Source organism: Vipera ursinii (assembly GCF_947247035.1).
Source record: "Vipera ursinii genome assembly, chromosome: 1".
Lineage (NCBI taxonomy): Eukaryota > Metazoa > Chordata > Lepidosauria > Squamata > Viperidae > Vipera > Vipera ursinii.
The window spans coordinates 303,547,670-303,563,601 of NC_139512.1; the positions used below are offsets into that span (position 1 = coordinate 303,547,670).

At 35.0% G+C, this 15,932-nt stretch overlaps 1 protein-coding gene across 4 annotated transcripts in view; it reads left to right on the plus strand.

Annotated features, from left to right (window-relative positions):
- The window catches only part of CDC42BPA (CDC42 binding protein kinase alpha), a 153,062-nt gene that overhangs the window by 58,960 nt on the left and 78,170 nt on the right, over positions 1–15,932 (plus strand). For all 4 annotated transcript variants that reach the window (XM_083376317.1, XM_083376314.1, XM_083376316.1 and 1 more), the window contains exons 8-12: positions 1,098–1,346; positions 2,737–2,816; positions 5,435–5,601; positions 7,970–8,092; positions 13,982–14,115. In XM_083376317.1, the coding sequence (XP_083232443.1) occupies positions 1,098–1,346; positions 2,737–2,816; positions 5,435–5,601; positions 7,970–8,092; positions 13,982–14,115 (753 nt within the window). The remainder of the gene's footprint in view (positions 1–1,097; positions 1,347–2,736; positions 2,817–5,434; positions 5,602–7,969; positions 8,093–13,981; positions 14,116–15,932) is intronic.

The following is a 15,932-nucleotide window of genomic DNA, read 5'->3' on the forward strand; positions in this document are numbered from 1 at the left end:
TAACATATTAAAAGTTTTGCCTATTTGATTTACTTATTTATTAACTTGACTTTAAGTGCCCTAACATTTTTATTGATATTGTTGTTTGTTAATGAATGGACTTTTGGGTGAAATCTAATTAAACTGTTCTTCTGGTGAAACTGCTTCTGAAAACTGATCAGGTAGAGGGAATAGAGCCTCCTCCAGCTCCTATACAAGTTTCCATGTGCCCAGAAGAATGACAAAATAAGGAAAAGATCATTAATGCAAATAAATATTGTTGTAAGGTTGAATTTCGCCTTCTGAATTCTGTTTTTGGGTGCAGCCTCCAAAACTGCAACCATATAGAAATGTTTCATTTCATGTGACAAAAAGCATAAATGATAACATTCACAGGCAGTATTCACATTAATTGTACTGAGTTAATTTAATTTGCCCTATTTCATCCTTTATCTGCCAACCAAAAGATAAATATGACCACCAACTAGAAACAAGGATGTCTTCTTGTTAAATGAAGTTCAGTCACTGTTGCAACCAGACTGAATCTGTCAATTTTGATTTTTCTCAGTTTCTCATATTCCCAATTCTTAGTTTGTCACCACCTGGTTAGTTAGTTTGCAAGTTTGTCCTTATCCAAAACAAATAAAATACCTTAAATTTTTACACATCTTCCTGCAAATTTCATTTAATATATGAAATATATATCCTTATTTATTTATGGTGCATATCCTAGTATGTGTATTTTGTTCAAGACAGATACTATATCTCTGATATAAAATATTCTGTGTATTCTTCCTCAAAACACATATTTATGAATTCCTAGCTGCATAACAAAATTCTAAAAACTCTACATTTTAACATACAAGTGTTGAAAATTTCTTACCAATTTGTGCTTATACTTCTGAATAAATTTATTATTGTAGAAACTTCCTTGGAGAAAGTGGTAACTCACATTTTGTGGCAATACATTTGTACTTGATAGATTTCTGATGGAAGATATAAATGTATGCATACAGAACCTATGGTTTTTTGTTTCTTAGGATTCGGCAGTTAGTTTATGTTTTTTGGTAAAGTAGTTAGCATTAGTTTATTAATTAGCATTCTTTTTTCCCTTTAAGGAGAGATTTCAGTTTCCTGTCCAAATGACAGATGTGTCTGAAAATGCCAAGGACCTAATTCGAAGGCTTATTTGCAGCAGAGAACATAGACTTGGGCAGAACGGAATAGAAGACTTTAAAAGCCACCCATTTTTTTCAGGGATTGACTGGGATAACATTCAGAACTGTGAAGCACCTTATATTCCTGAAGTCAGCAGTCCAACAGATACTTCAAATTTTGATGTAGATGATGACTGTTTAAAAAATTCTGTAAGTAATAGAGTGTTTTTAATATGTTACGTTGATATTTTTGTATTTATGTATAAAATTTCTACATTATAATCATAATGTAGACCTGAAGACCTGGCTCTTTGAGCTCTCCGGCCCAGGCTGAGAATTTTTAACTGGGGTTTTTATTTTTAGGGATAATTTAATCTTTTTTAATTGTTTTTTAACTTTTGTATTTTGTATTGGTTTGGTTTTTAAATACCCTGTAAACCGCCCTGAGTCCTTTGGGAAAGGGTGGTATATAAATCTAATAAAATAAAATAAATAAAAATAAATAGTAGTTGGAAGGGACCTTGGAGGTCATCTAGTCCAACCCCCTGCTCAGGCAGGAAACCCTATACCATTTCAGACAAATGGCTGTCCAGTCTCTTCTTAAAAACTTCCAGTGTTGGAGCATTTACAGCTTCTGGTGGCAGGTTGTTCCACTGGTTAATTGTTCTAACTGTCAGGAAGTTTCTCCTTAGTTCTAGGTTGCTTCTCTCCTTGATTAGTTTCCACCCGTTGCTTCTTGTCCTGCCTTCGGGTGCTTTGGAGAATAGCTTGACTCCCTCTTCTTTGTGGCAGCCCCTGAGATATTGGAACACTGCTATCATGTCACCCCTAGTCCTTCTCTTCATTAAACTGGACATACCCAATTCCAGCAGCTGTTCCTTATATGTTTTAGCCTCTTTGTTGCTCTTCTCTGTACTCTTTCCAGAGTCTCAACATCTTTTTTACATCGTGGTGACCAAAACTGGATGCAGTATTCCAAGTGTGGCCTTACCAAGGCATTGTAAAGTGGTATTAATACTTCACTTGATCTTGATTCTATCACTCTGTTAATGCAGCCTAGCACTGTGTTGGCTTTTTTGGCAGCTGCAGCACACTGCTGGCTCATATTTAAGTGATTGTCTACTAGGACTCCGAGATCAATTATTATTTAAAATATGCAGCAAATAAACGTAAAAACAAATAAATAAGTAAATAAAAATTATTGACAGACACTACTATCAAAATTATGTCCATTGGGTCACAAAATATGGAAATTAATTTCTAAAATAAGCAAAAATGGAAATCAGAAACTCCAAAAAAGACAGATTTTTTTTATCCAAGTTTTTATTGTTTTCTCATCTTCTTCTTCTGTACTTTTGATGATGTAAACATTGTTGGAAATGAGAAGCATTGAACCAGAAACAGTTTTACCTTATCATAAATGACGAAGGAAGCCAGCAGTAGTTTTTCTGCAATGGTCTTTTCAAATCTGATATGTTCCAGAACAAACGGCTACTTTTTCTGAATCAGAATACACATTATGCTAATTTTACCTGAAATTAATGTCAATGGATTAACCTTCTCTAAATTAGTTAACTCTTCTTGTTCCTTTAAATCTCAGGAGACAATGCCACCACCAACACATACTGCATTTTCTGGCCATCACCTGCCATTTATTGGATTCACATACACAAGTAGCTGGTGAGTGACCAGTTTATTTATACTAAATCATGGGTCCCCAACCCCCGGTCTGTAGACTAGCACCAGTCCGTGGCATGCTAAAAACTGGTCCATGCAAACAAGCAAAGCCCCATCTGTGGGATGCAGGCAGCATGCAAAATTATGCCCCTTCCAGTCCATGGAAAAACCTCTCTCCAAAGAACCAGTCCCCGGTGCCCAAAAGGTTGGGGGCTGCTGTACTAAATCATAATAGAATAGCTCAATTATTTTGTAATTTAAAAATAAATTACAGTTAATGTTCATATACACCTTTCCTTGCATTATTTGTTAATGTTTGTTTCTGTAATGTGTGCATTTTACATGAAAATTCTGAACCAATAGTAGTACAAAATTCATAGGCGCATTGTTTCCATCCACATAGTAATACAGTAAGTGCAAATTGTATAATAAAACTACACACCAGACAGAATCCGTAATGTTAATCCAATATATTTTTATGCTAGTTTTTGTTGGTTGTCTCCTCTACCTATAATAATTTAAAAAGGTAAAGGAGTCCCTGCGGATTTTACTCCATTAATCATTGTCAACTATAGCAGCAGTGCTCATCTCCGTTTCAAAACCATTGAGCCAGCGCTGTTCGAAGACATTTCCATAGTCATGTGGCCAGTATGATGTCATAGAGCACTTCCCACTGAAGTGGTACCTATTTATCTACTTGCATTTGCATGCTTTTGAACTGGGTCAGGAGCTGGAGCAAGGATGGGAGCTCATCCCATCATGTGGTGCTCAGGTCTCAAACCTGGACTGCTTGCTTTTCAGCCAACAAGCCAATGTCTTAACCACTGAGCCGCCATGCCGACCATCTAGAATAATAGGTGAATGCAAAATATTAAAAGGGCAAAACTGCAAGGGATTTTTTTATGAATAGAGACAAACATAATTGTTGTTTTGCAGAATACGCAATTGCTTAGTGAAAGGGCTGCCAACTGATAGAATCGAGGGCTTATACAGTTGGGCAAGTTTTATATAGTAGATCAGGGATGTCAAATTGGCAGCCCGTGAGCCGGATGCGTCATGTGCAGGCCACGCCCATCCCAGCTCCACAAAGGCAAAAAATGTCACGATACATCACATGACACAATCAAGTTTGACACCTGTGTAGTATATCATTTCCTTACCTACGTTATCTAAGTATACACAAAGTTGCTTAAAAGTTTGTGAATCGTTTTGAATTTTCAATATTTCTGCATAAATATGACTTAAAACGTGATCTGTTCTCCATACAAATCCTAAAACCATTACCATATAAAACTATATAAAGAAAGCCCAATTAACCAAATGAGTCAAAATCTTTATACTTGTTAATTGATTTATTGAATGTGTGGCAAAATTATGTGAATATCTAGGATGATCAGTTCATTTGAAGGAAAAATTAGAATCAGGTAATTTAGTCAATGGGAATCTAGTTATTAGGTGTGAGTGTGGAAGTCCTGCTTTGTTTAAAGAATTGAACTCTGGATATTCATTGTCAAAGCCTGAACTTCACAACACAGGTATGTGGAATTGTGTCATGATTTCTACAGATCTCCAAAAAGCAGTTGTTGTCACTTATCAGGCTGGAAAAAATTATAAAACTATTTCCAAAGAATTTGGACTCCTCCTCCTCCAGTCCACTGTCAGCAGATTTTGTACAACTATAATACTATGGGAGGTCTCAAAGAATTTTAAGAGGAGTGATGTCTAAGAAACTAAAGGCCTTAAGAGCTAAAGAAATGAAATGGCCAAGACCGAGTCCTGACCTTAATTCTATAGAAATATAGGAAATATAGGTAGGCAGTAGGCAGTTCATGAGAGTAAACACATTAACATCCCTGAGTTGAAGCTTTTCTGTAAGGAGAAATGGGCTAAAATTCCTCCAGGCTGATGTGCAGAATCGATCAGCTGAAAGCAAAGTTTCACATCCTTTTGCTATAAAACTTTGAATCATTTCGCTCAATAAATCAATGAACAAGTACAATGTGTTTGGCTCATTTGTTTAACATTCGGTTCTGTTTATCTAGTTTTAGGACTCTCGTGGAGAAGAGATCATGTTATAGGCCATATTTTTGCAGAAATATTGAAAATTCAAAAGGGTTCACAAACCGTTTAGCATCACTGCATAATCTGAGATATTTCGAGAGTATACCTAACTGGGTGATTTTTAGTTATTTTTTTCTACTGACAGAGCTATTTCTTTGCTGGAATAGGGAGAGGCGACAAAACTATTCTCTTCCCTCCTTATGAGTGTCGTCAGTTAAAATTGACTGGATATTAGGAAGATCATTAGAAGTCAATTTGGGAGTTAATAAGAGGGAGGAGAGACAATGTGAGTGGATTTCATCAGAATGTTCAAGTGGATTTCTACTTGAATAATGTTGGATCTCAGTTGCAATTTATGATGGCTTCATGAATATGTTTGCAAAAAACTACAACAAAGACACCGAACTGCTTCCAGTTTTCTGTTGGAATGTATATATAAACTTTTAATTATCCTAACATGAACTTTTAATTATCCCAATATGAACTTTTAATTATCCTAATATGAAAGTCATAAAAATCAATCTGTTAAAATGTTCTGAATCTGATAACTATCTTTGCAGTGTCCTTTCGGATCGTAGTACTTTAAGATTTGCAGCTGGGCAACGTGTAATGGACCTTGATGCCAGTGTTCAAAGAACACTAGAGGATTCCTTAGCTACAGAAGCGTATGAAAGACGAATAAGACGTTTAGAGCAAGAAAAGCTAGAACTTAGCAGAAAACTTCAAGGTATTGCTATATAAAGTATACATGATTATCTATTTAAGTCAGTTTTGGATTCCATGACATATGTGGTAGAAAGACCTTCTATTACTAGATTTTCAGTAGAAACAGTATTTGAAAAGATTTCTGATATAACTGAATATTAATTTACTGTGATAAAGTCATTGTCACAACTTAGGAATGATTTTGAATGAAAACAACATATTTTGCAAGTAGAAATTACAAGAAATTAATAATATTTTGATATTGCAAAGATAGTTGCACATATAGCCAAAGTGTTATTAAGACATTTGCAGAAAGAAAAAGAAAAAATGACAATGTATGGAGCAAAATTAAAACCGTCCAGCCCAATTCGTGGCTTACAACTTTAGAATATGTGGGAAATTGTTATTGGAGGACAAGTGACCTCTAGGGCTTTATTACGGTATTTTTCTGGAGGATCAGAGAATAAGTCTCGAAGAGCCTGAAGAAACATACGAATGAATGTTGAAATGAAAGATTTAAAAACAATTCAGAAACAAGAACCAAGTGAGACAATTAAAAGGAAAAAAAATAGTGAGTAATGATGGTTAGACTGAATTTGAAATTAAAGACATAAAAATAGTTTAAGAACTAAAATGATAGAGGGTGGAATTTCTATGCAAACGTGCATAAGGAGTTTTACATTGTAAGTTACACAAAAAGTTCAAAGGTTGGGTTTAAAATCTGTAGGTTTGTACTGAATACTTGCTTAGCCTTGGTTGTGATTTGTAGAAAGAATCTAACGTACACAACTTCCCTGAAGTTCTGTTCATTTATTCCCTTAATGCAGTTTGACCGTTTTTTAAAGACATTAAGAATGTAACAAAATAATGTTTTAGTTTCCAAAGGGATACAGTATAAGAGGCTTCAACTTTTTCAGCATCCTCTTCTCGTGCCGGCAAATCACTTTTTTAAGATTAATTTAAAGCATTTGGTTTTCTATGTTGAAATGCTGGTAAGCAGAGAGTTTTCCCTCTATGACTGGGCAAATGATGGTATCCATTCAGGAAGATTTGCCCCCCCACACACACACACACCACCACCAGTGAGCAGTATGTGGCTGCAGTTAGTTGTTTTTCTACAATTTACCTAACAATTGGACAGTCGTTACAGAAAAGCAAATTCTGATTAAAAGTCAGAATGACCCCTACCCATCCACCATAATAATAATAGGAACAGTGGAATCCATTATTTAGGTAGTGACCAATTCTTCATTAGAAATGCAAGCAGATACTATAAAGTCACCTGTCAATTATATTTTAATTTGGATTCTTGCTCTGAGGAAGGCTCAGTGATTCAATGGATTAATTGATCCATTTCTTCTGACCTCTCTAAGAGGTAGCTCTTTAACAGTTATTATTTAAAACATTTATTTACATCATTTTACTTTCAGCTTTCCAGATCCCCATCCTTTATTAAATGCTCTCTTCATGTGCTCAATCCTCATGGCAGATCAACTTGGTGGCAAATTTAAAACCAATTTTATAGCACTCTAACATTTACAGGGCAATTTTACCTTGTTCAAGGAAAGCTACAATATTAAGCAGACTAAGCAGGCAAAGTAGTGTTAGTACACTTTTTTTAGTAGCTGCTTCATACAGTTTTTCTCACTCAGAGTTTGCTGAGAAACAGATTATTTTACAACTTTGTCTAGATGCATAATACTTTGACAGTGTAACAGATTTTACAGCTATTCTTACTAGCTTCAGATTTTTCTGATGTTTTAACTTGAGTGCATTGAACTTGATGATGCTTGTGTCAATAAACCAGGTGTTGCATGAACACCTTTACCGAGGGGTCCTCGTCTATCTCGATGACATTTTGATTTATACGGAGACCATGCTGTTCCAGGCAAGAATTTTGCACAATTCACTCATATTCCAGATAGCAGTCCGCCAATGTGCTATACGTTTTTTTAGATGAAGGATACCTTTCTTGAGCTGGAGACAAGATATTCTTTTAGTTAAATTACTCTCTGCTTTCCTTTGGTCAAATGATGCAATCTGTGAGAACTACTTTGAGAAATGTGTGCAAATAGTACCTATTTTACATTTAGCACAAAAGCCATTACTTGGTAAATTAACATACTGTTTTTTTAAAATAGGATCAGTTTAATAGCTTAAGATTCATTTTCTTACTGTTCTTGAAGGTCACGTTCCTTATAGTGAAGAAAGTTATAAATGTTCAAAAACTTTGGCATGACAGAAATTTTTTTAGAATCTTCAAATTGGGGTCCAAAAATTGTCAGGCCACAGTTACTTCTTGGATACCATATTATGATTTTGAAATGCCAAAATCTATAGATTGAAAATGTTGAATGCAGTTTCTTACATCTCCCTTGCTTTTTTTTAAGAGTCCACACAAACAATCCAGGCCCTACATTATTCAACTGTAGATGGTCCATTAACAGCAAGCAAAGATTTAGAAATTAAAACCCTGAAAGAAGAAATTGAAACATTGAGAAAACAAGTCATTGGTAAGTACCAGTATTTAATATTGAAAACATTACAAGATCTTTTCCAGCTTTTGTTTCTGCTCAAACATTCTTTTTTACAAATGTTTCTATCCAATGTAAAATGTCAGCAGGTAACCCTTACTTATCAACAGCCTCATGCAGTGACTGTTTGAAGGTAAAATAGTGTTGAAAATATAACTTTGCAACAAAGGTACATACATGACTTTCATAGCAACTCTCTCAGTCATGTGTTTGCCATTATAGTCAGTTAGTATGTATTGACCTATGCCTGTCCCATTTTTTTTCTTTTTTCCCCTTCACAGAGCAGAGAGATTACCTTAAAAAGTGACCTCTTTAGGTAATCTTTCCTATCTCATCTCTTTTTTTCTCCCCTCCCCTCCACAGAAGGGAGAAATTGGAGAGAAAGGGATTACAAGAGAGTAAGTAGGCTCACAATGGGAATATACATTAAAAGGCATGCAGTAATGCTATTTGCCAACCAGATAGTCTAAGATTAATTAGTTAATATCCTTTTTGCTAATTATCCTAATACTGGGGTGAGCATTCCATAGGCTGGGAGACCTTTTTTACATTCATCCTTAACAATTTATTTACTTTCATTCCTGTTCCTTATCAGTGTGGTTTAGGACTTCATTTTGGTAATTTGAAAACTGAGTTAGCAATGAAGAAATCGTTGAAATTTACTACTGTAAAATGTTTTCTTGCTTCATTTCTGCTTATAGGTCCATACAATGAAACTGCATTTTCCACTTTACTATTTCCAGCTTTGGCATTCCATTCTCCAACCACCAAGCAGCACATCTTTCTTACATGTTGATTTTATATCAGATTTGACCATTAAATTTTCTTCTACATTAGTGGTTGGCACATAAATACTGATAACTGAAGGCAGTCCTGCAAGGCCCAATTTATATGATTTGATAAACTGACTGCATTTACCTAAATACATTGTACCTAAATACTGTCTTTCCTATGTAGTCTTCCTGATAATGAAAGCAGCACTACACTTTTTGGTTTTTGTGGCCTAAGTAGTAAGCAGTATGATCTTCTGACTGAAAATATCCAGTTTTAGTTCTTTTCAATTCAGTGATGCGTAAGATATCAATATGTATTCAGTTCGTTTCATCTTTCACGATGTTAAGCTTTTCCAAGTTCATCTTTTCAGTTCCATGTTCCCACTGTATTTCAATTTTGGCAGCTCCAGATTTTATTTCCTTGCATAGCAGTATCCAAAATGTTTTATCTTAGTTAACTGCATTGTTGCTCAGAGGTACCTTCGTTCTTCCTCAGTAGCATGTTAAGAACTTCTCAGTATAAGGTGCCCATCATCAGCACTACATTGCAAGTCATTTTATCTTGTCTCTCAATGTGATTTGCTTAATAAAATACAGGAGTGGTTTACCATTACCTTTCTCCCACACAATATAAAACCATGTCTTTGCCATTTTTGCCAGAGTCCCTTGATGACAAATGGGTGGCATATAAATACAATAAACAAACAAACAAATAGTCAAATGATCATCTGTCTCTAGCATCTTTTTATGAGCCATCATGGTGCTATGGTTAGAATGCAGAATTACAGGCTAATTCTGCCGACTGCCAGGAGTTCAATTCTGACCAATTCAAGGTTGACACAGCCTTCCATCCTTCCGAGGTTGGTAAAATGAGGACCCAGATTGTTGGGGGCAATATGCTGATTCTGTAAACTGCTTAGAGAGGGCTGTAAAGCACTGTGAAGTGGTATATAAGTCTAAGTGCTATTGCTATATAGCTGCTACCCAGTATAGGTGGTTACTGTGTATCTGGGATAATTATAATGCCTTGGGTGAACCTGCTTGGATACTTTTGCCATACCCTCCAGCATTCTTTAGTGTCCCTATCAGGATAGTCCCCCTTATCACAATGATGTATCACTGCAGGACTTGTGAAGCTTATTTTTTATATTTGAGCATGGTTATGGTGAGTTCTTTGCTGAATTAATGTAATACAATTTTTATTTCATTTATATTCTGTGTTCAGATTAGTATTCCTATCTCAAAAATGGTAGAAAAAGGGATAACCAAAATGAAGAAATGAGAGTGCCACTATTACTAGAATATGTCCAGGTTAGCAAATAAGATGATAGCAAGAGGGTACGTTTAATTTGCTGTCCTGAATAAAAACATGGTGTATTGCTTATGCTTTTATTTCCTGCTATTATAAAAGTAAGGATTTTAGATCACATTGGAATTCACTAATGGCAAAAAGATTGATGAAAACAAGTCACTATAATAAGACATGTAATAGTTACTAGCTTTAAAGGAGATTTTATAAATCTATCAATAAATCTTAGTCACAGTTACAAAATAGAGGTTCTAATTCTTAATTCTGTTCCCTGTGATTTCCATATATGGAGTTTTGGATTTTCATAATAGCATATCTAGAATATTTCAAGCCTAATATTTTGAGTGAGAGTCTCACCCAATTATTTACAAAGAAGAAGTAAAAGAGCTGCCCCTGCACATTCCTCCATTATCTTTTAACCAAGTTCAAATTTAGATTCAAACCTCTAAAGTTTGGATTTCAAAACTCAGAAATAATATTTAAAACAATCAAATTAATTTAAAAGGCTTGGATGAAAAGAAAGATTAAGACTTCCCTTTTAACACAGAATAAATGAAGGTTAAGTATACCTTCTAAGTAAGGGAATGCATTCCATATTTTGGTCATAGTGCCGGAAAAATCCCTCTCTTGACAAATGAGCTTATAATATCACAAGCATCTTTGAGATAGTTTCATAGCTGTCATTCAGATATTCAGGCCCTTAGCTTTTAAGGGATTTGAAAATCAAAAACTAAGCCTTCAATTGTCCCTATATTAATTTATCAATTTAGCATTTTTGTGGGAGATAGTATCAGAATTCAGGAATATGGTAGTATATTTATTGACAAAGAGATTTTAATAAGAGAAATAAGCTTTTGTGAACCTTTTACTAAGTTGCTAGTTAGAAAAAGTTCTACTATCTGTAGTAGTGCCCAGAGCTATTTTCATTGTGCAGGTGTTGCTAATGACAGAGCCAGTTTGGTATAGTGATTAAAGATACTAGCCTAGAAATTGTGAGTTCTTGGCCTGCCATAGAGACAAAGGCAACTAGGTAACTTTAGGTCCTTTCTCTTAGCTCTATGAAGAAGGCAGTGGCAGACCATTTCCAAAAAACGTTACCAAGAAAAGTGCATTAGACTTGTGCATGCAGTTGCCAACACTGACTGGAAGGCATAAAATCAATCTATCTTAGTGTCATCAGCTTAGCTGCTCGATTTTGCATGACAAAGCTTCCAGGCATTCTTCAAGAGTAGTCTTACATAGACACTGTATACTAGTCTAACAGTGATTTAGCCAAGGCTTTGGTATTCATTGCGAGATCCAAATAGCTATAGAAAAATTACAGTTGTTACAGTTGATGCACTGTAACAACTGTGGCATCAAGGAGCACTTCCAGACTACAGATCTACATTTTTAAGGAAAGGGTACACAATATCTGTTGCCATCATTAACTGAGAATTGTGGATTGTTAAGCAAATACTTGTCCCAATCCAAGTCATTCCAGATTTGGTCCCTTTCAGTCCCGAGTAAGATAAGAGACTGCCTACAACTCCACACACACACTCACCTCTTTCCCCCACATCACTCCTTGTCTTGCTTGGGGCAGCAAGCATTCTAGAACTGCTTAGCTCTAAGGGCTGCTTGAGTCCAGTCCCAGCTGCAGTCACTTTTGCCTGCTTGCACTCCAAGACCTATGCTCCTCTGCACTCTGCTGTCTGTAGACTGTAAGACTAAACATTTTGAAATGCAATTGAAATATTCCCATATTTTTTTGGAACACCACAGTAAAAAAAAAAACCCTAGAATTTTTCTATTTGAAATTTCAAAGTCCCAGCTTCTGCTATCTTATTCCTTGTTCCCAAGAAAATGATCTCAGTCAGCATCTTGGCAATATGTCTGAAGCAAAAACAAATGGACACTTTAGGATAAATTAGGCTCAAGATATTGTACATAAGGAAAATGAATGGTATAAAATTATTCTGTGTGCTTTGTTTATTTCTTTTAAGTGACTAATAATTTGTTTTAAAAAAATAAAAGCTTGCGGAGTAGATTCCTTTTGCAGTTCCAGAAACAATAAAATAAATATAATAAAAATATCACATTGAATTAGAGCTTTAATTATTTAATTTATCTTCCTTTAATTAAGAGTAATTAAGGTCAACTACAAAATTTTATCTTAAGTAAGGCAACACTTCTGCTGATTTTAAGAACATGCACACAAAATACCAAGCACTCTTCAATTTAATTTGCTAAATTATACACCAAAGCTTTTGGCTTAGACAATGTCTCACCTGACTGCTATGTGTAAATGTTATGCAATATGTTTTATTACATTTTTTTCTTAAGAGAAAATAATAGCATAACCTGTATTACAACCTGTGATTCTGAATTTCATGAAGATGAATATCATGAAATTAACAGTTGCATATAAGAATTTCATGTTTACTTAGTCAAGGGTACTTCTTAAAATCTGAATTCAAAGTTTATTTGTAGAGCTTTGAATGTTTTTCCTTATTTAGAATTAAGTTTATGAACATTAAGACTTAATATTGTGGGTTCTGTTGTTTCAACATGGTAATTGCAAACAGCATATTTATTCCTGTTATATTCTTTTCTATGTTAGGCTCAGTTATTATCTCTGCATATTCAGCATGTTCATGTTTTCATATGTCTGTCATGTTCCTCTGTGCCTATATCCTGAAGTCACAGAAATAAGTAAGATGGAAGCAAAATTGTACAACCAACCAAAACATTCAGATACCAACTTGATGTTGTATTTTTTTTCTAAAAACAACACCCATGGGTTGTTATTGTACCAAAAATACAATAAAGAAAATATTAAGAAAGCATAAGGGCCTCAATACGATTTCTTCTAGGTAAAAATAATTTATTTTTTCTGTTCAATTTTATTTCGGTATAGATGTTTGAGAATAGGAAATGATTTTCTCATTCTGCTTGGCATTTGTCACAGTTAATGTCACACTTTATAACCAAGTAGATTCAGGATTAATGATATTGTGTTCTGTTCAGTCTATGGGCCCTTTGACAATTAGTACAGTGCTTGTCTATAAATCCCTTTTGTCTTTTTAATTCAGACTATCTATATTACCGTGCACACAAGACATATCAGAGAAATATGCCTCCCACTAGCATTACAATGGGCTAACTAGGATATGTTTATATTTTATCTTTAGCGGCTTTGTACACTTAGGATCTGTAATTCCCTACCTAGGGAAGGTCATCTCATACCCTGTATTAATGACCTTCCATAAAATTTGGACATCCCCATTTAAAAAGTCCTTTGTTGAATAGGAAGATACTATTTTGTTTAAATTGATCTATGGAGAAAGAAAATTGTGATCAACCTGGAGTTTTTAAATTAAAATTTTATAATTATTTTTAACAATTCCATGCTTCCTGTGGAGAAGATCCCACATCCATAACATAATACAGACATGAAATCCCACCCTGACATTGGAGAGAATTCTGGGAGCTAAGAAGATAAAATCTAAAATTAGCAAACTTGACCACAGACCCCACACTAATCCCTACCCTTAGTCTGGAGTTCATTTTACAGAAGACACAATTTGAAGAAGAGATGAAGACAAGTTCACTTACCTCTCATTTTAACTGGCAGAAAGTCCTGCTATCATGGTCAGCACTTCACATATACAAACTGACAAATAGTACTTAAACATTCAACTCTTCTGGGAAGTTGGAATGAATGATGGTCCTTTTTGTTGTCCAAAGTGAGCAGTAAGGCTTTTATTTTAATGTTTTATATTTCTCAGTAATTTTCTCTTATAGATTCTGGACGATTAGAGCAGCAACTTGAAGAGGCGAGTTCTGCACAAAGAGAATTAGAAGATGCTACCAGACATATCAAAAGTTATGAGAAGCAAATCAAAGCACTAAAGCAAGAGCGGGATGATTTTAATAAGGTATGAACAATCTGATCAACATTTTTACTTCTATTTTACTTTTAGAATACTTCACTTTCAGATTTAATCATCTTAACATAGTAACACAGCAAAATGATTAGGTATATAATTTTATCTGCATTTGATAGTATTTCTGAAATGATTATTATTAAAAATAGTTACTACATGAGCAGTTCTGTATGATTGATTTCACATTTTAAAACACTTCAGTAGCTCACTGCTACTTTTATATAGAAAGCTTTCTTAGACTCAGGTAAAATTGTTAATTATGTGGTAGATCATGGAAGAACTGTCACTATACCAAGGTTTGCAAATAGTGGCGTAAATAACATTCAGACATCCTGTATTGTATGAATGTGTTATATTGCACAGAGAGAAAGGAGGATATTTGAATTTGATAATCTGAAAATTAACCTTGGAGGTTAAATTATCTAGTAAAAACCATCATGAAAATCTGTGATAATAGGGAGGCAGAACCAGCTGTCAAACGGAATGACTGTGTTGAGACGGCGCTCCAAATAAGCGCGCCAATTCCACAGCCACTTCCCTGTGCCCAGTGGTCTTTTTAAAGCCCCAGATCTCTTGGAGGGAGATCTGAAAAGAGAGGTGCCCAGCAGAACAGTTCTGGACAGTGGACCGAACTGTAAGAAGCAGGAATGCCTTAGAGAAATCAGGTGGGAGAAGGAGACAGCCCAGAATGGCGGCCGCAAAGAAATGACAGCTGTCAGCTTGACAAAAATAGCTGTGGTTTAGCGGGACAACGATACAATGAACCTGGTGGCATGAGTACCCAGCGAGCCTTTGCAAGTGATCTGGAGCATAAAACCATTCCGAAGAATTTCGAAGAAGAAAAGAAGAGAAGGGAAGCCCCAGAGCCATAGAGACAGCGGCGATAAGGAGTTAGGAGGAAAAGAGGCTTTACCTTAAAGTAATAGATCCACAAGCTGTAAAGGATTAACGACTAAGGGTGGTTTCTCTTTTTGGCTCTTTCAACAAAGCTAAGAAGAAAGTTAAAAACCTGAAAAGCGAAAGTGCTGTCTGAGCAGAGAGAGCAGACATTTTGAATAAGACTGATTAGCATTAAATGAGGGAAGAGAGACACTTATAAATTAAGAAGGAAAATATGCACAGAAATAAAGAAATTGCTCTGAAATTGCTCTAAAACATAAAAAGGACAAGCTGTAACTGAACTGAGGGTTCAGGCAAATGAATTAATTGAATATAACCCATTATATGATTGAACTGGAAGAGACTAACTAGGAACAAAAAGTTGAAAATTTAAAGAGGGTGAGAAAAACTATTTATTTGTCTACCTTGCTGAACACCCTAACACTTATAACTGTTAAGAGATTAATTGTAAAACTTAGACTGTATTGCCAATGATTTGAATACTTGTTATAATATTTAGGTGAATCAATTGTTATAATTATTATATATTATCATTTAGATGAATTAGAATTGTAGTTGAATATGAACATTTGAAATTGATAAATATATTAGACTGTTAATTACTGTATATTAGAAGTGCCAGTGTTAGAGGTTTTATACTGCATTAGTAACAGAATATAATATTGTTAAGATATAAGGTATCAGTGATTATAATATTAGAAGAATATTATATTTTTAGGTGTGGTGGAGGGAAAGACAAAGATTGTATATAAGTGGGAGGGCTGGTTGATGTCACTCCGAAAGATGACAAGCATCCCCAGCCTAACAAGAGTTGGGACTGGAAGAAGGCAGATAACCCAAGCTACATCGGTGGTACTAAGCCCAGCAGGGCAAAGGCCGATAGAGGAGATGATGCCACAGGAGAGAGC